This window comes from Schistocerca serialis, chromosome 6, assembly GCF_023864345.2.
Source record: "Schistocerca serialis cubense isolate TAMUIC-IGC-003099 chromosome 6, iqSchSeri2.2, whole genome shotgun sequence".
Taxonomy (NCBI): Eukaryota; Metazoa; Arthropoda; class Insecta; order Orthoptera; family Acrididae; genus Schistocerca; species Schistocerca serialis.
The window spans coordinates 85,079,806-85,104,180 of record NC_064643.1 but is presented as its reverse complement, the minus strand read 5'-3'; the positions used below and the strand labels follow the sequence as shown (position 1 = coordinate 85,104,180).

The 24,375-nt window shown below is 43.8% G+C and overlaps 1 protein-coding gene across 3 annotated transcripts in view; it reads right to left on the bottom strand.

Moving 5' to 3' along the window:
• Window positions 1–9,970: 9,970 nt before the first annotated feature.
• The window catches only part of LOC126484094 (UDP-glycosyltransferase UGT5-like), a 168,306-nt gene continuing 153,901 nt past the window's right edge, over window positions 9,971–24,375 (bottom strand). For all 3 annotated transcript variants that reach the window (XM_050107468.1, XM_050107467.1, XM_050107466.1), the window contains exon 8: window positions 9,971–10,434. In XM_050107468.1, the coding sequence (XP_049963425.1) occupies window positions 10,146–10,434 (289 nt within the window). In that variant the 3' untranslated portion in view covers window positions 9,971–10,145. The remainder of the gene's footprint in view (window positions 10,435–24,375) is intronic.

Here is a 24,375-nt window from a genome sequence, read left to right as displayed (position 1 = left end):
CAGCGAACAGGGTCTAAGCCACAGGATGGGCTTCATGCTCGATGGAAGCTCATAGACGTAGTTGATAGAAGGGAAGACAGGGATAGTTGGGGTCGCTCATGAAATATCGATATTGTTCTCGGAGATAAAAAGATGTTTTGATGATAGCACTCCATTTTCATAAAGAATGATCTATTTGTTAAACTGGATTTAAAAAAAATTCTCCTCTTGTTTATTGTACCAGCAACAAAAAATTTTACACATATGCACCCTACACCAGCACGAGCCTCATCTTGGTATAACAGTAAAGTTCAACAGTTACACCCTTTTAAGACCACATTAAATTACATCATTTATTTAAAAGTCATTAAAATACCTGATTTGTTTATAATAGTGTGCTACAACCTCATTGTTAGCAACATATAAACTTATGTAATGTATTGTGACGAAATAGGTTCCAGTATCACATCAGGACATGGTCTCACACCTAAAAGGATTTCACTGCCATTAATGCCCACAAACTTAAATGTAATTTATTTGTTTCTTATCACACAGGTCACATTCGTAGTCATCAAGCACTGTACCAACAGTCCCATGCTAGATGGGCGCATATTCCACGAAACATGCACTGAAATCGTCACCATCAGATTCACCTTGCTTGACACACTATTTCCCTTGCGTTGGACTCGACAGAATCTGAGTCATACTGTTTCGTTGAGGTTTGTTCCTATATCATCACTTTTCAGTTTTCATTTTAGTTTAAATTATTTTATGCCAATTTTCTTTCTCCCACTTACCTTCTTGCTTTTCATTCCTTTTTTCTTCTGTTTTTTTTTTATTTTTTATTTCAAGTTTTCCCCTCACTGGTGTAGACAAAATACGTCAAAATGATGGTTAGGTCTTCATGCTTTTGGAGTTACTTTACCTGCCCAATCCATGTAACCAGGAAATGGTGAAACGAAGTTCTGTTGGCATTGCAAAACAGTTGCTAACAGCCGGGTTATTCTTTTCAAACTCCAATTGAGACTGGAGACTAGGTGAAGTGATGTGGTCAAGATTTAGGTCAGTTAACAGTAGTGCCGTACTAAGTCTTGATGAGGTGCCAAAACAACCATCAGTGGCATCTCATATGTGACCGGGAATTTTTCGGGATTATGCTTGTGTTGCTATATTTGTTACTGGTTGGTTCGATGAACATATGAGTATGAAAGAAATGCTCCGTGAACTCGAATGGAAATCCTTGCAGGGGTGAATATTTTCTTTCCGCGAAATGACACTGATAAAGTTCAGAGAACCTGCATTTGCAACACACTGCAGAACGATCCTCTTGCCACCAACAAACATCTCGCATAAGGACTGCAATACAAGAGAAATCAGAACCCCTACAGAAAGTTTTTTTCCTCGCTGCATCTGCAAATGTAACAGGAAAAGGAATGACTAATAGTGGTGCAAGGTGCCCTCCACTATGCATCCTATGGTGATTTGTGGTGTATGAATGTAGATGCAGAATAATGATGACTGTTGAACAGGCCTTATATTTCAAGAGAAGGTTATATTCTGTTTGATATACAACATTTTCTGTTTTGATGCTTTCTTTAGTTCCTTATAGGGAATCACTCATTAACAGTTTTCATATCCAGCTGCAGTTGTTCTGAAGTTCACTTAACTTTATCAATTGGTCTAACGTAATTTCTAGGCATGTGAAACAAAGATGTAAAACGCATGTCAAGTGAAGATGATGCCAACTGGGAAAGAAACTGACTGCCATTACCTCATGTCAGTTACCTCTGTTACCCCCACAGCTACCGATATGCTATTTCTGATGCCTTCATACAAACTAAGGAAATATTCGGCATTAAAAGCAAATGTAGTACTGGGTAGTGCAGTTACTACAATTTCGTTCACGAAGTTGTCATTTGAGTACCTACCTTGGTGTAAAAACAGTTATTTCTTAGATGAAAATCTTTGAAATGCAGCTTCACTGCTCTAGAGCTGAATAGAGTCTCCCAATATGGGGGTATCATTACCAGTAGTTCCCTCAATGGCCACTAGGTAGTAGCACTTGCTAAAGTGCTCATGCATCGTGTAAGTTCGCCTGTTTCTGATCACCATTATCTGACTAACGTCATTAACTCAATCTACTATACACTATGTGATCAAAAGCATCCGGACATCCCAAAAAATACGTTTTTCATATTAGCTGCATTGTGCTACCATCTACTGACAGGTACTCCTATATCAGCGACCTCAGTAATCATTAGACACCGTGAGAGAGCAGAATGGGGCGCTCCGCGGAACTCACGGACTTCGAACGTGTGCAGGTGATTTGGTGTCACTTGTGTCATACGTCTGTACGCGAGATTTCCACACTCCTAAACATCCCTAGGTCCGCTGTTTCCGATGTGATACTGAAGTGGAAACGTGAAGGGACACGTACAGCACAACAGCACAGGCCGACCTCGCCTGTTGACTGACGGAGACCGCCGACAGTTGAAGAGGATCATAATGTGTAATAGGCACACATCTATCCAGACCATCACACAGGAATTCCAAACTGCACCAGGATCTACTGCAAGTACTGTGATAGTTAGGCGGAATGTGAGAAAACTTGGATTTCATGTTCGAGCGGCTGCTCATAAGCCACAGATCACGCTGGTAAATGCAAAATAGCACCTCGTTTGGTGTAAGGAGCGTAAACATTGGACGTAGAACAGTGGAAAAACGTTGTGTGGAGTGACGAATCACGGTACACAATGTGGCGATCCGACAGCAGGGTGTGGGTATGGCGAATGCCCAGTGAACGTCATCTGCCAGCATATGTAGTGACAACGGTGGTGGTAGGGTGCTGTCGTGTTTTTCATGGAGGGGGCTTGCACACCTTGTTCTTTTGCGTGGCACTATCACAGCACAGGCCTACATTGACGTTTTAAGCACTCTCTTGCTTCCCACTGTTGAAGAGCAATTTGGGGATGGCGACTGCATCTTTCTACACGATCGAGCACCAGTTCATAACGCACGGCCTGGGGCGGAGTGGTTACATGACAATAACATCCCTGTAATGGGCTGGCCTGCACAGAGGCCTGACCTGAATCCTACTTGGGATGTTCTGGAATACCGACTTCGTGCCAGGCCTCACCAACCGACATCGATACCTCTCCTCAGTGCAGCACTCCGTGAGTGATGGGCTGCCATTCCCCAAGAATCCTTCCAGCACCTGATTGAACGTATGCCTACGACACTAGAAAATATCATCAAGAATCCTTCCAGCACCTGATTGAACGTATGCCTACGACACTAGAAAATATCATCATGGTTAAGGATGGGCCAACATCATACTGAATTCCAGCATTACCGATGGAGGGCAGCACGAACTTGTAAGTCATTTTCAGCCAGGTGTCCGGATACTTTTGATCACACAGTGTAAGTCTGCAGGGGATAGAACTTCTGACAGAATGTGAACTAAGTGGATTGATGAGAACCATAAAAAGAGTACTTTAAGTGAGGTGCTTAGGGTCCAAACTGATTATTTTGTCTTTTATTTACACAAGCATCTTGCTAAATATTGCAGCAACTTAAACAACTGTTGTAATTGACGGTCAGTAGTCCCAACGCATGTATTACAACTGTGGGTAACATGTTTTACACACTTTCTCAAATATCCCTCCTGTTCTCTATTCTGCAATGAGACAAGCAGCTAGAGTCTTGTCACACTGTTCAATTCTCGTTTCTATTGGGATTTCACACAACAATGACTCCATGTAGGAAATAAATCCGTCATGTACATACAGTTGGTTATATAGAGGATGTCCCATTTATCTTGCACACCCGAAGTAACTTTTTCTCCAGAGCGAAATAAGAAAAAGTATCAAACGAATGTTGTGCAGCTAGCAGACGTACATTAACCAGAACGATCGCCTTTCTTATTACATTGTTCAATACGAAGATATGAAGAGCAATAAGTCTTTTTCAAGCAGCACATTGTATTTGTTTATTCGGTAATCCACTTCCTCTCTTCAAGACCTGTTCAAAATCGTATCACAGGGTATCTTTCACGTAAACATGAAATTGATGGTAAACAAACGGACAGACAAGGACAATTCTCACTGGTGCTTTAGTCAACCATCTTCATTTTAAGATCAGTGTGAATACAATGCAAACGAACGAAGAGGAGGTAGAAATGCTACTCATGTTCTTCCCTTTTTATCCCTACAATGGATTACAGTACCAGAAAACGGTATTACAGATCCTTTTTCTGTTTCATGTTAAAATGAATGTTGTGTTTATGTGCACATATGGTATATTTTTGAACAGTTCTTAAGGAGAGGAAGTGGATTGCTGATTAACAATGTAGGTTGCTATATAAAACAGACATACTGCTGTTCATATCTTCGCAATGAACAAAGCTAGAAGAAATGGTGGTTAATGTGCCCTGGTAGCCAAACAACATTTACTTGTGTTTTTGGATAGGTTCGCCTTTAGCAAAACACAATTTTTTTTTTTAACGCAAACATGTTTCACTGCAGTTCAATGGGCTTTTATTTTATGGCTGTTAAAGATAAAGAATGTTCTTTACTGTTTGTTTACAGTTTGTATACTGTTTGTATACAATAAAGAACATTCTTTACCTTAAACAGCCATAAAATAAAAGCCCACTGAAGATGTTGCAACTGCAGTGAAACCTGTTTGGATCAACAAACAAAATTGTGTTTTGCTAAAGGCGGACTCTATCCAAAAACATATGTATTGTTAAGGCAAACACGTGAAAAAAGAACTTGAACCCCAAGATGAACTTTTACTTGACACCGTGGTCAAAGTAAATGTTGCATATTGCCGAAACTCTAGTATTGAACATTGTGATGCAGAAATACGTTACGATACCAATACATTGGTCTTTTTTTGTAACGTAATTCTTTCACTGTAAGGGAGCAGTATGGGCAGTCTATGGCAACTGTGTCACCTGCAAACACTACAGTACTTGTGCTGTGATTCATTACAATAGTTGTGTTGCTTCAGGATAATCCGGACAACAATAACATACAACCAGTTTTCGTATAGTCACTGTAATCGTGAATGGAATAGGACAGGTGGAAGTCGCTGTGCGTCAAAGCGATGTCTCTAGAATCTGTAACATGTTTCTAACGAGAGGGTCAGCTGAAGATTGTCACGGTAGTGGCCACGGGAAAAAAAGGAAAAAGAAACAGGTGTGCGAGGACGATATCTGCGTACAACAGCAAGCAGAAACATTCAACACACTGCTACACGTGTATGGTGGCAACCGAAACAGCTACAGGAGTGCAGGTGTCAACACAAACTATCCGAAATGGGCTCCATGAGCAGGGATTGCACGTCCGGAACACTTCTCGAGGCTCCTCTTCTAAACAGGGTCTGGAGAGAGGCTTGTATCGCACGTGCACGAAACCGCTCGTTGTGCGCCAGCCAGCCGTGGGACACAAACGCTTTTTTTCTGACGAGACTTCTGTCAGTCTCCATTCTAGCAACTATTCGTGTGTGGAGGCAATGAGAACAGTGTTTACACCCTAGCTGTATCGTAGACCGCCACCTTTATCGAGGCGGTTGAGTTATGTTTTGGGGTTGGATCAGGTATGGCTGCAGGACACCCCTTGTGACTACACATGAGAGGACGACTGGTATGACGTGTGGGGATGGCATCCTTGCACGCGTTGTGGCTCCATTTGATAAACTTATTGAAGCGAGATTCACGCTGATGGACGGACACTGTCTGCTCCCATCGTTAAAATTTCTGAATACCTACCTAGTGGAGCACAAAATCAGTCGGATGGAATGGGCTCCTTGTTCTCCATATGTCAACTACACTGACAATGAGTGTACCATACTAAAATGTGCCGCTTGCAATCGTCCTGTCCCACCAGAGACCTTACAGAACCTCATAGAGTGTGCTGTAGAGGAATAGGACAATATTTCACAGGCTTATCTGGGCATTTTGGTAAGGAGTATGTAGCCGGCCGAAGTGGCCGTGCGGTTAAAGGCGCTGCAGTCTGGAACCGCAAGACCGCTACGGTCGCAGGTTCGAATCCTGCCTCGGGCATGGATGTTTGTGATGACCTTAGGTTAGTTAGGTTTAACTAGTTCTAAGTTCTAGGGGACTAATGACCTCAGCAGTTGAGTCCCATAGTGCTCAGAGCCATTTGAACCATTTGTAAGGAGTATGCCTAACCACATTCAAAAGTGTCACCAATTACGAGGAGGGAAAATTGGATGATAAAAAATGTGTCATGGAAAATGAAAGTTAGAAGAAACTCTTGCCTTTGCAGTAGAATCTTTTGTAAGATTTTATTTTTGTTTTTTCTTTTGTTTGTGTTTATCGTCTGGAAATATGTTTATATTCTTTATTTTTGTTTTCTTATGACTGCACCTGACTGAACAAAATCAGTTTTGTTGCTTATTGATAAGTAATCAATATGTGACGTTTATCTTGACCACTCTATAGACGGTGTGAACAGCGTTAGACGTTATCATTGTGAAGGATATCAAGAAGCCGCGTACTCGCCTGAGACAGCGTTATCAGCAACTGACAGAATTTGAAAAGGGTCTCACTGTTAGACTCCATTTGGCCCTCTGGTCGAATCGTGCAGTATCCCAGTTTTTCGGGCATTCAGGTATGACAGTAGCCCGATGTTGGACTCCATGCGAACGTGAGGGTAAGGTTCTAGTCTTCCATGGCTGGCCATCATAAGGCAGGGTCGCTGTATTGTGATTCAAGTGCATCATTACCCTTTTGCATCCTGCCTGCCATCCGAGAATAAATAATGGAATCTTCTGTTATGTTTTGGTTTTTTTTATTTGTTTGTGTTTATCAAGTATAACGCTGTGTGGCTAGGGCCTCCCGTCGGGTAGACCGTTCGCCTGGTGCAAGTGTTTCAAGTTGATGCCGCTTCGGAGACTTCCGTGTCGATGGGGATGAAAGGCCGATGATAAGAGCAATTCAACACCCAGTCCCAGAGCGGAGAAAATCTCCGACCCAGCCGGGAATCGAACCCGGACCGTTATGTACGACATTCCGTCGCGCTGACCACTGAGCTACCAGGGGCAGACTGTTTATCAAGTGGAAATGTATTCATCTTCTTATTTTTTTTGTTACAAATGTACCTAACAGAACAAAATCAGTTTTAGTTCCTATTATGTGCAGTACTGACAATAAGGCGATATGCAACATTTGTTTTGGTCACTGTACGTATGTTATTTTGCTTCAGGATAAAAAGTTATTTGGGATGGTCGAAGTTTTTCTGTAACGGCATAGAATATCCTATAGGTGCATTAGTAATGTGAAATCAACTAAGAAAATTAAGCTGCATCATGATAGCAGAATGATACGCCCCTGTGTGAGGTGCAGTCTCTGTAATTTTACACCCATGGTCTTTCCGTGGGATGTACGAAAGAGAAAGCAAGATATTGGTTGTGTTGTATCCTGCCTACTCGTCAAATATGGGGTACCTAGGAAACCTGCTTTCCTAGATTGCTAGACAACAATTCAAGCAAATCGTATTAATGAATTTTATTACAGAGAATAAATGACAACATTTAACTTTGAAAAATACCAATGTGTCGCAAGCAAAGGGCAACATGCAGTATAAACAATGTCCTTTAGTATAACGATTCCAATACAAATGAAGTAATACAGTGGACGCTTCTATCCAGGTCTCTGGTCTTGACGCTTCTGTATAACTGGGCCGCGACCAGTCGGGAGTGGCGTTATGTTCCCTTCGCCTAGAGGCTGCTGCGGTCGCGTTGTCGTCCTAGAGACGGGTTTGTCAGCGTGCTATTGGCTGACGTTTTGTTCACGGCCCCCTCTGCTCTAATATTCCCGCCTTGCGTGCCGGCGCTTGACTTTACGCCAGAACATGTTGACTCTTCAAGAAATGTATGCTCTCAGGATTTCAACAGTGAACCACTCTGTCATGCAGAATACCTCTCTTGCAGTGACTTCTGCTGGAGTTGGTTGAGTACCTCTGTGCCACTTCTGTGCTTTCTAAATGAAACTATAACGAAACGCACTAATCTTATTTGGATCTTACAGGGTGGCGCACAACATGTGTTACCAATTGTTTCTTTCACAATTTACGACGCACATTAGATATCCCGATGGGATCTGTACAACAGTACCAGCAGAGCTTGGAAAATCAAATGAGTTACGAAATGACGTGAAATTCACGCTACTGCCGCTAGGAGACTAGTATGCAGCAATGGCTGACAATGGAAGACTGACGACACAGCAACGATCGGCAATTGTTACTTTTTCATGAAACGGAAAGCCTTGTTGTGACTCAGAGGCGTTTTCGACGACAGTTTAACACACGATGGGTCACTTGCAAGAAGACCATCCACAGGTTGTACGATAAATTTGTACAGGAAGGAACAGTATTGGAAGCGAAGCGGCCTCGGCCTAAGCCTGTTGGTTCACCGGAGAATATTAAAGCGGTACGAGTTGCTGTACAGAGAAGTCCCGGGAAATCCTGTAGAAAGGCACCAGTGCAACTGGGAATATCCAGACGCTCCGTTCAACACATTCTTATAAGTGACCTCCATTTGTACCCATACAAGATGACCTGTGCACAGAAGCTCACTGAAGAACACAAGCAGAAGAGTCTACTGTTTGCTCAGTGGGCGGAGGATAGGGAAGAAACTCTCAACAACGTTTGGTGTTGAGACGAGGCGCATTTTCATTTAGACGGTGTGGTTAACAAACAAAATGTACGCTTTTGGGCCACTGAAAACCCACAAGTGCTTCATGAACGACAACATTATGCTCCGAGGATTACAGCGTGGGCAGAAATTTCCAGTCACGGACTTATTGGACCCTTTTTCTTTGAAGAAACTGTGAACAGCGAGCGTTATTTGAGCATGCTTCGCAATAGCTTCATTCCACAGCTTCTTGCTACTGCCTTGCCCTTCAACACGCAGTGGTTCATGCAAGATGGAGCAAGGCCACATACAGCAAACACTGTCTTGGAATTTTTACACTAGCATTTCGACATGCGGATCATTCCACTCAGGTTTCCAGGTCGCTTCAATGACGGACAAAATGGCCCCCCAATAGTCCACACTTCAATCCATGTGACTTTTTTTCTTTGGGGGTACTTAAAGAAAATAATTCCCGAAACGTCCACGTGATTTAATGGAGGTCAGATGACTTATTCTTCAAGCTTGCAGTGAAATTATGGAAGACATGTGCCGTAGGGTAATCACTAACTTCAGTGGTTAGGAAACGAAATGGTGGACATATTGAGCATGTGCTGAGTTAGAACAAATCTTCATGGACGGCGCTTCATTGTAGCATCTATTCCTTTCAGATTTTATTGACAATAAAGTTTATATTCAAAAGCAAAATGGTAACACATTTCGTGCGCCACCCTGTATATACTTCTTCTATAATGTCTGTCTGGTACGGTTCCCAGATTGACAATCAGAATTCATACATTGGCCGAATGGGAGTTTTGTAAGCTACCTCCTTTGTGAGTGCACTACACTTCCTGACAACTCTTCCAATGAATCTCGATTTGGCATCTGCCTTGCCTGAGAGTGTTTTTATGTCATCGTTCCACTTCAAGTTGCTTCTTAAGCAAATTCCCTGATATTTAGTGGATGTGTAGTAATTCAATAATAATCCATCTGTGTATGTTTGATACTATCGAGAGAATCGTCAGTCATTGTGTCTATAGGCAGGAAATCTAAGTTTAACACTTGTATAAACAAACATATGTTCCGCCATGCAGTGGTCAAGCATCTGCTATCATAGGATCACAGAACGAAGGTCTTTTATTCTAGCACAAATGAAACATGCTACCATCATAAATGTCCCTTATTTGCAAAAGAGAGAGAGAGAGAGAGAGAGAGAGAGAGAGAGAGAGAGAGAGAGAGAGAGAGAGAGACTTATAAATTCCTTCTGGAACGTATATAGTGTAGGTTGAATGTGTGAAGCAGCAAAAACTCCACTGATTATGACTGCAACAACTGATGAAAACACTTTTTTAATGGAGTCTGTCGAACTCCTCCAAAATGCCATAAAAAATACTAGCAAATATATATAGTACTTATGTTCTCTGTAAACCCACTATCTGTTGTTATTTGCAATAACAGACCAATTTGGCTCTTTCGACTAGTTACAACTTGCACAGCCCTTCGCCAACTCATTTGGTCTTCTTTTTGTTAGCTGGGACCCTCCTCGGCGTGCAGCACCTCAGCAGCGCCCGTGCACCAAAGAAGAGCAGCGCCACAGAGAAGACGACCGCCGCCACCACGAAGGCAGCGACGTCCAGCAGCAGGTACTGGTACCAGGCCAGGTCCAGCACCGCAGACCTCAGGTGCGGCGCCCCCCGGTGCCTGATGACGTACTCCACCCAGTAGACAGCCTCCTCCATCGGAGGTCGAGGTCGGTCCCGGAACAGCTGCGACACTTGTTTGGCGCGCTCACGATACCTAAAAACAAAACATCCATACTGTGTTTTCCATCGCTATCGTAAGCCACGTATCACCGCCACTTGAGAAATCAGTGCTAAAAGCAGCTTTTGCCAACCACCTGCTGCATTCTTGCCACTATTTTGATAATACGAGTATTTGATCAGTAGATGCTTCCTCTGTTACGAGCAGAAGGACATACAAGGAGTGGAGTAATAAGAAAAGGTGTGAGACATGTGCCTCCAAAAGAGTCGCTAAAAGTAAATACGACCAGTCTCATATTTAAGTGGAAGCGATTTATTTAGCAAAGCACAGTTTGTCTTCTACGGTACTTACAAACTTCAAATAATAACATATTTACATCTGGCGTTTCTCATGATCTGTCGAGGTCACTTGATTATGTACATCACGTTAATCTATCAAAAACCTTAGGTTTTATGGAGCAGATAGCTTTACAAACAGGTTTAAATAATAATTAATGAAAGAAATGTAAAACGTTCTGCTGGCTTATTCAAATAATGTTGGAAGCTGAGGAAAGTTTAGTGACGGGGATAAATCACGAAATAAGGCCCATAAGGCGCAATTTTGCATCCACTCCTATTCCCTGTATACGTGAATGACCTCTTACTTCATATTCATGACGCAGAAAAAATATATAAAATTTTTCTTTTCAGTGAAACTTCGAAACGAAACATGTGCTAACTGGAATGATACCACTTTGATACATCCGAATACCTTCAAAGTAGCTACCGAAGGACGTAGTCCATTGGGCCAGCTGGGATGACCATCGTTCAAATCTGCACTGGGTATTCTCATTAAGTTTTCTGTAAACCTCTTATATATAGTGAAGGTGCAGTTAAAGTATCAGATACTACCTAACTTCTTGAATAGGTACCTACAAGATGATTGTGGGCGAACACCACATTCTATACTTGGTGCCTTACTATTACTTTTTCTGTTATGAGTACTTTCTTTCTAACAAATGAGTTGGAGCTTGTACCAGGCTTCGTCTCAGTATTCTGTAGAACCAGATCCTCCAAATCTGATGTATGCACGGTCCGTCGGCTCCCTACACGTTCGTCTGCCTGATAGGACCCATGACCACACAGAGGCCTAAAAATGTTGTATGAAGTAGCTGTGAGGGTACTTGTTTTGGTATAGTCGTGCTGCCTCTCGACCGTTTCCATCTGCTTGGCAGTACGCAAACACCTTCTCGGCTTGTTCCTGATACGAATACCGGACCATTCTGCTGCTTGCAGTATGCTGAGTCAATCCCACAGCCTGCAACACACGAGAAACACAAGGCACGTGATCAAAGGAACTGTCATTCGTCAGCATCACCTGTCGAGGGAACGATGCATTCACAGACAGGTGTGCATAGGACATTTTTCCCTCCATTTCCTGCCAGGAATCCGTCATTGTAGTTTGTCGGTCTTATTAATATTCACCGTTTATAAGCATGGAACGATTTTCACTTTTGGAACGCAATAGAGCGGCGATTCTGCATGACACGATCTCGACAATTCCACAGTAGATTTCTGGAGCTGTGTGGCACCAGACAATTACGTACATGAGCCGTGCGTGGCTCGTGTTCGTGCCGTATCTCATTTGACATCCTGTTTTTCACTGTACTACCACCTCGTTATCTTAATTTCAATTACTGGTGTCACTGAGTTGCCGCCTTGCCTGCCCGTGAGCGGCAGCAGCGGCGCTTATCGATATAAGCCCTGGCATATTATCTTTGGTGACTGCTATTACTTCTCGGTTGTCATGTGTTCGGAGTGAGTTGGGATCTGCCAGTGAGTTGGGAGGCGCTAGCATTGCAGTTCGGACACGGCAGTGTCTGACTTGGGACGCGGCTGCAGTGAGGTCCGGACAGCCACGACTCGCCCGACAGTTGCCGACACATATCACTTGAGTGCGGACCACCTTGGTTGGTCGTCGGTCGGTCGTCTCGACGGACGACGTGTATGTTGGCCGTCGATCGCTTATGAGTTGGCTGCGTGTGCCGACTAGTGATTCGTCCTTGTCATTGCACAATCGCTGCCATTAGTATTGTCTAGCCCTTCGTGCAAGTGTTCGTGAAACTGCGTGTAGCTTGTGATGTCGACTGCTCAGTTATTTTAGTGCTGTCTCCGAGCTGTTGTGTGGCAGTCGGTCGGTTGGTGTGGATCAGCCAGGAAATCTCCGCGTGGCGCAGTGGGCCGGGCTCGCTGGCAGCCTCTACCCAGCGTCGGAGAGTGTGGGAGCTGCTCCGGTTGCTACGAGGTTCGTGGCTCACCGACCCAGGACATCAAAGTTGAGTGGTGATTTAATTATCGAAGCGAGTCTGTTCACGTTGTGCCGTTGGTTTTCATGGTTGGCTGTTGGGGGTATTCCCGTGAGCAACAGCGAGTGTTCGAGTTGGAAAAAGTTTGGCCACCATCCGGTGGACTTTAACTGTATTTTGGTTATTTGAAGTCCAAATGCACCAGCGGAATTTTCCGCCTTGTGGCCGTTACCGTTTCGGTTACCTGCCCTGGCCGCTGACGTAAAATTCAGGCAGTGTCCTTTCCTCACCGTGTTGTCGCGGTCCGACACGTGTGTGTAGTTTTGACAGCTTATGCATATTTGGTCGTAGGCGGCTACGCCTTTTACGTTTTGGCTTTGGAGTTCCTTGTGTACTGCTCGGGTGGAAAGCAAGTCGCCTTGTCGGTGGGTCCGTTGACTGCCTCTTGGTGGGGCTGCCGGCAGATGGGATATAGTTGGGCCGACTACCTGTTTCCCTTAAGCGAACGTTAATATATCAAGTGCAGATCGACCCCCGGAAACTTCCGAGCGCCACTGGCTGTACTACCTATTCTTATTGATGTTTGTTTGTGTATTTTAATGGCTCATAGCCGATGGTTTGAATTTGTATGCTTTTAGTTGGGTTTTAAATAATGGTCCTTCTGCCTTTTGAATTGTGTTTTTCAGACATGGGCTTTCAGCCGTCTTAAAATTAAAATTCCTTACTTGTTAAGTCATAGATTGTTTGGGCCTTCAGCCTCATTTGAAATATTATTTAAGAATAAAACCTTGCGCTTTCTGCGTTTTGAAAATTTATTATAGTTGTGTTTTAAATCATGGGCTATCAGCAGTTTTAAAAATTGAAGAGGTTGCCCCTTAAGCCATATGATTGTGTGACATATTCAGTCGATAGTTAAGCTCGGAAATTTGTGCTGTAATGTTTGGGCTACTAAATAAAGTTATATGTGTTCGAGTGTAACTGGCAGCCGCTCATTTTTGGCTCCTTTCCACAATTCCAACTACCTATTCCGTCCTGTGATTTAACCAGGCGTTTCACTGGGACTGCCGCATACTGGCTAGCCGGAAACTATAAGCACCAGACCAAAGAGCGAATATCGATACACACCGCTGCTGCCACACGGCATAACCGCAATAACCGCGGGAAACCAAACGCAGAGTAACAGTCAAGGTTTAAACCAACGCATAAGCTGGGGCCAGCACGGCTCAGTACAGATCACGTTATTCCCGTAAATTATGGCCCGGTGGTTTATTGACGCTGAGATGGCACCCGATAGCATTCCATATGTCTATCATCGGGTTTAGGTCAAGCGAGTTTGGTGGCCAAAACATCAAAGTTAATTCACTGTCATGCTCCTCAAACCATTCTAGCACAAGTCTGACGTCGGCAGTAATGTTCACGTAGTCAACAGCTGTTATGGAGCACTCGGTTACCACCTCAGGTGGCACGGAAGCTCATGTGCCAAGCTGCGCAGGTGAATGTCTCCCACAGCGTAATACTGCCTCCTACTGCTTACCCGATCTGCGTCCACAGCTGGGTGCATTCACAAACAACAGCCGACCGGGTCTACCAATAAACGTAATTCATCGGATCAAGTGAGAAGTTGAAATTTAATCAAGGTCCAAACAAGACGGTTACGTGCTTACTGCAGTCATTGTTGCGTTGCCGTCGGGTCAACAAGGGAACAGCTAATGGTCGTTGCACCATCGTTGTACTCTGGCATCAGATCTGCCACAGTTTGGCGTCTACTCCACGTTCTGTGACGAGGCGTCGACGTCCAACACCATGTCACCTGCCCATAGTTTCATCCTTCTTCAACCAGATTGGCGTACATGCTCAAACAGCCGAGTGGCTTCGCCGTGTCCAAGATGTCGGCGGCCAGGTGTCGGGCAGCAAGAATCTGCCCTCTGTCAGAATTGTCTATGTCATGGATCTCTCCATTTGCGGCCTGGGTGACTCTCCAGTCGTCTCCGCTCCGCTTGTACACGGTGATTCAGCTGACCGTACCGACGCCGTTTTATGCAACCCGCAGTGTTATATCTGGCCTTCATAAACCACGCGAGAGATTTTCGTACTCTCTCGCTCGAACCGTGCAAACTGTTGGTCATACAGAAAAACCGAACAGGACCTTTTAGTTGGAAGTGTATTGTAGTTAAATTTTGACCCGTAGTACGTTTTCGCTGGAGGCTACGGTTCTTGAGTTATTCAACAAAAAAGAACAAAAGCGACCTTCAGCCGCACATCCACCTCCACACTCACACCTCACCAGTCAAGATTTCTGGTGTGTTGTTCTTTGCTACCGAAGTACAAAACAATGCGAGTACAGGAACTATTCCCGATATTCGCCTCCAGCGTAGTAAGCTGTTTCGTTAATGTTACTAATTTAAACGCGCCCATGAGTCTAACGAAGTGGAAATGAGTTTTGTAAACTTTACTCTGAAATTAATTACGTTGACAATTCGATCCAAATTTAGCCCTCACAAGCAGAGTAGTTTCGTAGTCATAAGGCCTGACGAATAGAACTATGAAATTGTTTATTTTATGCTGTTAAAATTCACAAAATTGTTAGATAAAATTTACACAGACGTCAGTTTTACAATGTGTAGGTGCTCGACTAAGCGGATGGAGTATATTTTTATCTACTTATAAATATTTATAAATGAAGACCAAAAATGGTCGAATGCGGCAAATAATTGGCGCAGTCGCAAATTTTTGCACGTACAGTGGTATGAAGGAGAGCAACGAACAACATACAAGAAGTCCTGAACGATAGCAGCTGAGCCTGGAAATGGTGATGTGTTTGTACCTTTTTCTTGACTAACTCGAAAATTACGGCCTCTTGCAAAAACGTATCCCAGTGCAAAATATAACTGCGGAATGGAAATGAATAATAGGCTAAGTGCCAAAAGACTGGTTCCGTGTTATTCAGTGTTTGTGGTTTTATAAAAATATTTTAGTGAAAAAACCTTAACAATATTGTTTTGTTTATTTTCTACAGTAAGAGTCACACAACAATTGCAAATTTGTTAAGTTCCCATCCTTTTATCAACTGAAAAAATATTTTATTCTGAAAAGCGCAGAACGCGGTAAATGTCATCGGGAATAGACAAAACCAGGTAAGTGGCAAGAAAGAAATCGCTACCATTTGTCAGTTTTGTTAATAATAAACATTTTTCAGATGCATTTTACAGATACACTATCCTGTGATTAAATTATTTTTAATCCTTATTTTAATATTATAGAGCACAAATCAATTTTAATTGATTAACTGTTCTAACAATGTTGAGCTAGCATTTAGTGCAGACCCTTTTTCTTTTCAGCTGACAAGTTGGTTTCGTTGTGACGGTAAAACATAATTGTTTATTATGTAAACGGCAACCCCTTTCTTGAACATCCTGTAGGTGCTGCAGTCTTCAAGATCGTTACACATTGTTTTCATCTTCACGAAGCCAGGTGCAATTCTTTTCACTGGAATCCAACTAGATTAGGAAATATTTATTTTCGTTGTGTTAATATGTGTATCAGCTGTTTTTTTTAAATAAAAAAGTTCCAGGCTGGAGCACTGTAACCACAAATGGAAGGATTGTTAGGTGTTCGAATTCTCCATAAGTTTTACAAAGTTCCTAGGTACTGGACATTCTTCCAGTCTCTTGCGTTTTTCAGCCTCGGCAAAATCTCTGTCACACGCTGCGAACAGTTACAAAGTTTTGTAGCACTTAACCAGCCTTAGCCTTGTCAATGGGCCTGCGCATACTGCTCACGCTATCTTTTTGGCCTTACACGCACTGCTAGAAATGATCGTAGCGCTTAGTCCGCTTTTCAGATAGTTGGCAGCAGCACTTGACGTGACTTTTCGGATCCAACTAAATAAAAAATTTTTTTGGCACTTAGTCTTTATTGATTTCCTTTCTAGAACTACATTAAATTTCACACAAAAATGTCCTGTTCATTTTCACTGTACGACTGATAGTTCGCGCGTAGCGAGCGGGAGAATATGAAAATCTAACGAGTGATTTATGAAGGCCAGATGCAATATCGCGCGTTGCGTAAAACGACAACGGTAGGGGCTACTGAATCACCCTGAGTGTACTTTCGTTAAATCTTCACGTACGTGGAACGCCATCTGCAGCATTCTGTCTCGCGTTGGACAGTGGTCATAGTCATCAGCGTCTATGTAGCAACGGGAAAAGAGGAAGTTGGCCAGATCTTAAAGTATGGTGCGACGGACCGACACCCTTAGTGCATCACAGTAACGAGAGAGAGCGAGAGAGAGAGAGAAGCCGCTTCGCCACGATTTACTTACTGCCGTGAGAGTTTTCACAGAAACGCTCTACAAACTGCGATGGAAAACACTTCGAGGAAGCCGCTGTGCGGCGCGACGAACTTATTCTCACAACTCCACCAGCCACTCTCCAAAAAGAGTCCAGAAAGACATATTATCGCCTCATTCATGTACACTGCCTATAGACGAAGCCAGTAAAATTACACACCTCTGTTATCGACACCCTGCTGCCTTGCGGTCGGTGTGCGTTACGCTTCCACAACTTGAGTGCGACATAAAACTGCGCAGGAGGCCTGCAGCCACGAAGTAAACTTGAGGAGACTTATGCCACTGCCGAATGACTGCCTAGAATAAATGGTTGCACGCTGTTCAGGAATTCGTATTTATTCACGCGTTTCAGGAACAGCGCATCATTAGAACAAATGCCAAAGAAAAGTGCAGAGCCGTAAACGCAAGCGTAATTGACGAAAGTCACTAAGAGTGAATTTACAAGCGGTGTTAGAAAGAATGCTCAAAAACCTGACATATCGAAAAGAAATGTCTCCGTACACAGTACGGAGTCACATGCGTCAGCCGTCGGCGCAAGTAGTCAACTCATAAACAGATGACATGCAAAAGTTACGCAACAGAAACTACCACCAGGTGGCGGGCATATATAAGAACAGTGGAGCTATTTCTGTCCTCAGAAATAACAACTTGATATTGAAACACAACGGGCAGAACAGGTACAAAGATCTAATTACAAACCTAAAAACATATAAAAACAAGAGTACACACAACACTGCATAGCGCATACAAGAAACAACTACTGGCGTTCCAATTTTTTTTTGAGTAGTCAGTCTTCTGATTGGTCTGATGCGGCTCCCGAGGAATTCCTCTCCTGTGCCAACCTCTTTTATCTCAGAGTGTCACTTACAACGTACGTCCTCAATTATTTGCTGGATGCATTCCAATCTCTCTCTTTCTCTATAGTTTTTACCGTCTACAGCTCCCTCTAGCACCATGGAAATACAACTTAATGTCTTAAGAGATGTCCTACCACCATGACCCTGTCTTGCTAGTATTTTCAATATATTCCTTTCCTTGTCAATCCAGCGGAGAACCTCCTCATTCCTTAACTTATCCGCCCACATAACTTTCAACATTCTTGTGTAGCACCACATCTAAAATGCTTCGATTCTCTTCTGTTCCGGCTTTCGCTCAGCTCATGTGTCACTACCACACAATAATGTGCTCCAAACTTTCTCAGAAACATGTTTATCAAATTAAGGCATGTACAAGTTGTCTTAGCCGAGAATGCCCTTTTTCCCAGTGCTCGTCTGCTTTTGATGCCCTCCACGCTCCATCCGCCACGAGTTACAGTACTGGCCATTAAAATCGCTACACCACGAAGGTAACGTGCTACAGACGCGAAATTTAACCGACAGGAAGAAGATGCTGTGATATGCAAATGATTAGCTTTTCAGAGCATTCACACAAGGCTGGCGCCGGTGGCGACACCTACAACGTGCTGACGTGAGGAAAATTTCCAACCGATTTCTCATACACAAACATCACCGTTGCCTGATGAAACGTTATTGTGATGCCTTGTGTAAGGAGGAGAAATGCGTACCATCACGTTTCCGACTTTGATAAAGGTCGGATTGTAGCCGATCGCGATTGCGGTTTATCGTATCAAGACAATGCTGCTCGTGCTGGTCGAGATCCAATGACTGTTAGCAGAATATGGAAACTATGGGTTCAGGAGGGTAATACGGTACGCCGTGCTGGATCCTAACGGCCCCGTATCACTAGCAGTCGAGATGACAGGCATCTTATCCGCATGGCTGTAACGGATCGTGCAACCACGTCTCGGTCCCTGAGTCAACAGATGGGGACGTTTGCAAGACAACAACCATCTGCACCAACAGTTCGACGACATTTGCAGCAGCATGGACTATCAACTCGGAGACCATGGCGCGGTTACCCTTGACGCTGCACCAACGACAGGAGCGCCTGCGATGGTGTACTCAACGACGAACCTGGGTGCACGAATGGCAAAACGTCATTTTTCGGATGAATCCAGGTTCTGTTTACAGCATCATGATGGTCGCATCCGTGTTTGGCGACATCGCAAATTGGAAGCGTGTATTCGTCATCGCCATACTGGCGTATCACCCGGCGTGATGGTATGGGGTGCCATTGGTAACACGTCTCGGTCACCTCTTGCTCGCATTGACGGTTCTTTGAACAGTGGACATTACATTTCAGATGTGTTACGAGCCGTGGCTCTACCCTTCATACGATCCCTGCGAAACCCTACGTTTCAGCACGATAATGCACGACCACATAGATAATATTGTGGGGAAGGCGATCCAAAGGTTGCGTTTCATTGGCAGGGCACTTAGAAGATGCAACAAGTCCACTAAAAAGACAGCTTACACTACACTCGTTCGTCCTCTGTTAGAGGTGTGGGATCCTTACTAGGTGGGATTGACGGAGGACATCGAAAGGGTGCAAAAAAGGGCAGCTCGTTTTGTATTATCACGTAATAGGGGAGAGAGTGTGGCAGATATGATAGGCGAGTTGGCATGGAAGTCATTAAAGCAAAGACGTTTTTCGTCGCAGCGAGATCTATTTACGAAATTTCAGTCACCAACTTTCTCTTCCGAATGCGAAAATATTTTGTTGAGCCCAACCTACATAGGTAGGAATGATCATCAAAATAAAATAAGAGAAATCAGAGCTCGAACAGAAAGGTTTAGGTGTTCGTTTTTCCCGCGCGCTGTTCGGGAGTGGAATGGTAGAGAGATAGTATTATTGTGGTTCGATGAACCCTCTGCGAAGCACTTAAATGTGAATTGCGGAGTAATCATGTAGATGTAGGTGTAGAGGAAGCAGAATTCTTTTAACTTCATCTACTTTGTGATCACCAATCCTGATTTTCTCCCATTTATTGTTTCTGCTACTTCTCAATACTTTCCTCTTTCTTTGATTTACTGTTAATCCATATTCTGCACTTATTAGACTTATTTCCATTCGGCAGATCCTGTATTCTTCTTCACTTTCACTGAGGAGAACAGTGTCATCAGCGAATCTTATCATTGATATCCTTTCACCTTAAATTTCACCTTAAATTTTAATTTCAATCTTGAACCTTTCTTTTGTTTCCGTCATTGCTTTTTTTATGTATAGATTGGACAGTAGGGACGAAAAACCACATCCCAGTCTTACACCCTTTTTAATGCGATCACTTCATACTTGGTCGTCCACTCTTACTACTCCCTCTTAGCTCTTAAACATATTGTGTATTATCCGTCTTTCCCTATAGCTTACCCCTATTTTTCTCATAATTTCGAATATCTTGCAGCATTTGAGATTGTCGAATGCTTTTTCGAGATCGACAAATCAAATGAACGCGTTTTCACTTTTCTGAGATGGTAAAATGACGCTATTTGCGACCACGTAAGTAAATGAACAAGTTGATAATAAAATTATACAGATGTATGAAGAGAGACCTAACACGGAACCTAAGTATCTCTCCTTCTACGTACGCATAAACTGAAGCCACTACTCGCGTCTGCCTGCACATGCAGGTTTATCTCAGGAACTGCTGCATGGGTTTTGGTGTGGTTCTACCCAAATAAATATTTCATACAAACTGACTGAATTCTGCAGAATTCCAGTTAAGCTGTGAAAACGATGTCATCGCCTACCTCAACTCTACAGACCAGCTGTGTCTCAAGAACCCATCTGGCGTCGTGCTCCAGCAGTAGAACGGGTTGCTGGAAATCAAAAGGTTGTGAGCCCCAATCCTAGCTGGCTCACTTTTTTCACTCTGCCTTTCAAATTAGCATTGACCTCTCACTTGTGAATACAAACATTTCGAATTATGACGAGAACTTCAAACTGCCAACTACTTCTTCCCTCACATAAGCGATCGCGATTGGCACTCTTAATTCACTGCAAATTCCACGAACAAAGGGCAGTAAGCTACTTAGCTTTGACGATAACCATTTCATCATCAAGCTGTGACGTGAGAGAATTTGAAATAATCAAAAATTTTTAACTTATAGTTTCGCTGCAATCGTCGGAAATCGGTTGCACAGCGGAAAAACAAGAAAATCCAAAATATGTGATTTTTTTTATTTATTTTTGCCACAAGTAAAGCGTATTCCGAAAAACTGCGTCAGCGAGTTTAGGAACTTTGCTTCGTGTACATACAGTACATTGCTTCAGCAGAGCAGCATGAGCCGTGGTAAAAAAACTGCTGCTTTGAAGAGCGAGCCGCAGCGCGTTGTGTGCGCCCTCGCTATCCGCTTCTGACGGTGGCGCCGCTGTGGTAATCGCAGCTTTGGTGCCTCCCTCTGGTGGGAAAGCGGAAAGGTTGCCTGTTCACGTGCACTTAAGGGGCGCTATGAGCTCTGTAGGGGGGAGTCGGTCAGTCGAGGCGAGTCTAGTCAGTTGGTCAGCCGGCTCAGAGTGGGGCAGTCAGTGTCTGTCTGTCGTCGGAGTGCGAGTATATCTGTCGTTTGGATCAAACTTTTAAGGCCAGTAACTGAGAGTCTTGCCACTCCGCCAGTAACAGAACTCAGCTAGTGGTCGCCCGGTCGGGGCTGAGTTCCCTGCATCTGAGTCTGCGCGTTAGGCCGCTAGTCTGCTCGAGTTGCTCGGGCGGTTGGATTGGTCGGCTGGTCGGTCGCGCACTGATACACGAGATGACTTGTCCGCCTTGAGCGTCGGCGCATGTGAGGTCCTCACGTGAGTCCAGTGGGCAGCACCGTATAGAAAGGGGTAGTGGCTTCGCGGTTCACAAGGGAGCAGGACCACGACATCGGGCTGGCCGGGGCGAGCTGCGTTGCCGTGAGACGGGAGATCGGCGCGCCTTCCTGCGTCCGTTGAAGCAGATGGCAGCGGACGGTTCGGGAGAGCGTTGGGGGTGCTGCGCCAGGTCTTCGCCAGAAATCGCAGTTTATTAGAAGTTTAGTGATTGGAGATATGTTGTTTCATTTACTTGTTAAATTCTACTTGTTTTCTTGGTGAGGCCACCAGCCGCTTTGTTTTGGGGTCGTCCCACCATTCTTCTCCGTTTGCCCACCCACGGGAAGGTGGTTATTGTGAATTGGGTGGTCCGTTTTTCCCTTGTCGAATTGGGGAGGTTTAGAGCAATCTGCGGTTCGGGTTGCTTAGTAAGCAACCCCCCTCCCTCCCCTCTTGTCAATCTGCCATACGTTAATAGCTACCTCTGTCATGTTTGTCGGATTCGGTGTTAACGAATTTATTGCTTAAAGGACGAATTCTTGAAATATGTTTCTATCTTGCTTATCATCTTGGGAGGTGGTATACGTGTAATGTAGAGCATGTTGTACATTTTATGTAAGTGTGCATATTATGGGTTTTATTTAAATAGTCATTTTAGGTTATAAGCTTGCCACCCTTCGCCCGTAAGAGTATTTTTTTTTATTTTTTATTTTTTTTTAAATTGCACTTTCGGTGGCAAATAATTTGCGGGTTGTACCACTTCCATTCCTCTTACGGGGTGCATAGTTTACATGTTTGTATGAGTTGTTAAATTTTTTTGTTTAAAGTAATCTGGTGTGTTGCAGATTTGCACTAGTGTACTCTTTCAGAGGTTGTTGTGAGCGGTCATGACTACGGCCGTGTTGAAAGGGAGCAGGCAAGCTTCTCAGCCCGAAGGCTCCTACTGTTAATATTGTTCTTTGCCTCTAAATAAAACTGTAACTTGATATTTCGTGGGTACTTTTCTGTTTATAATTTTAAATCTGTTTTGAAAAACCTTTTAGGAATAAAGTCACCTTTCTTAAAGGTAATTTTCCAACAGTTACTTCCTGGCAACTACTTCCACGCTCACCTAGTGTGATTAAATGTGTCAATGTTCTTGATGAATCGCCAGTAAATAAACTAAATTTTTTAAGAAAAGATTTTGAAAGTAAATTCGCAGTTCACAGCAGATGACTCAACATTCAGCTTTCTGCCTTCCTCGAATCAAACCTAGGTGTGAACATGGTTCTTTGCGTGGCCACGGTGGCGAAGTTTGCCATATAAAGTCCACGACACAGATTTGTAGCAATGAGTCCCAACAATCCATCACAGTGTGTGCCCAACTTCACAAGCTAAACGAGGTGAACATGTGCAGCGTACGTGTATTTTCTTATTTTTTTCTTTTATCTGTGCTACCTCTGACATCATCTGATACATATTGAATCACTGACATATACACCCATGGTTTGCGTGTAACTCCAAACGCCAATTCTGTATGCAATGCCCGAAATTCGTGCTTTAGGACAACTTTTCTTCCGTGCGCTACTTACATCGCCAAAGTTATATATATGAAAGCGATAGTGATGATGATGATGATGATGATGATGATGATGCCGGACACTGTGGCCGAGCGGTTCTAGGCGCTTCAGTCCGGAACCGCGATGCTGCTACAGTCGCAGGTTCGAATCCTGCCTCGGGCATGGATGGACTTAGGTTAATTAGGTATAAGTAGTTCTAAGTTCTAGGGGACTGATGACCTCAGATGTTAAGTCCCATAGTGCTCAGAGCTATTTGAATCATTCTGATGATGATGATGATTGGTTTGTGGGTCGCTCAATTGCGCGGTCATCAGCGCCCGTACAAAGTCCCAATTTGAGACCTGAGTTTCTCCTGGCGTATACAACTTTCAAATAATTTTTTTACACAGTCCGTTCTTTATACAGTCCAATATTGCCACTGTCACGAGTGGTGGTGATGATGATGATGAAATGATCAGGACAACACAAACACCCAGTCCCTGGGATGGGAAAATCCCCAACCCGGCTGGGAATCGAACCCGGGACCTCGTTATCCAGAGGCAGGAACGCTAGCCGCCGACATATGAAAGTGATGATATCCAGTAACTTAACGCTGAACGCTAGGCAGCAGCCTGCAAACAAAATTCACTAACCATCCAAGTCGTCTCGCCGTGAACACTTAATGTTACCCACTCAAAGAAGGGTCGGATCGCTAGTACATAACAAAAATATGAGTGTTACAACAGCGCATAAACCACACAAGGCACAATTAGGGCCGGTAAGGAAAGAGAAGAGAGGAAAACAAGGAAAAGAAAGAGGTCGGGGGGGGGGGGGGGGGGGGGGGGCAACTTTCTGAGCGTTCTGTGTAACACCTTTTGTAAATTAACTCTTCGCGACTTTCGTGAATTAAGCTTGTGTCTATGCCTCTGTTCTTTTCTTTGGCAGATGTTATGATATTGGGCTGCGCCTGAAACGTGGCAATAAATAAGAGTTTCTGAACCGCAAGTGACCAACATATTCAGCAGTGGCATACGTTTCCTCGGCTCCACGCTTACATTTTAAAGATTTACATAAACGTTTCTTTCCAGGAAGCGTCTCCCGAAAATGCTTATTTC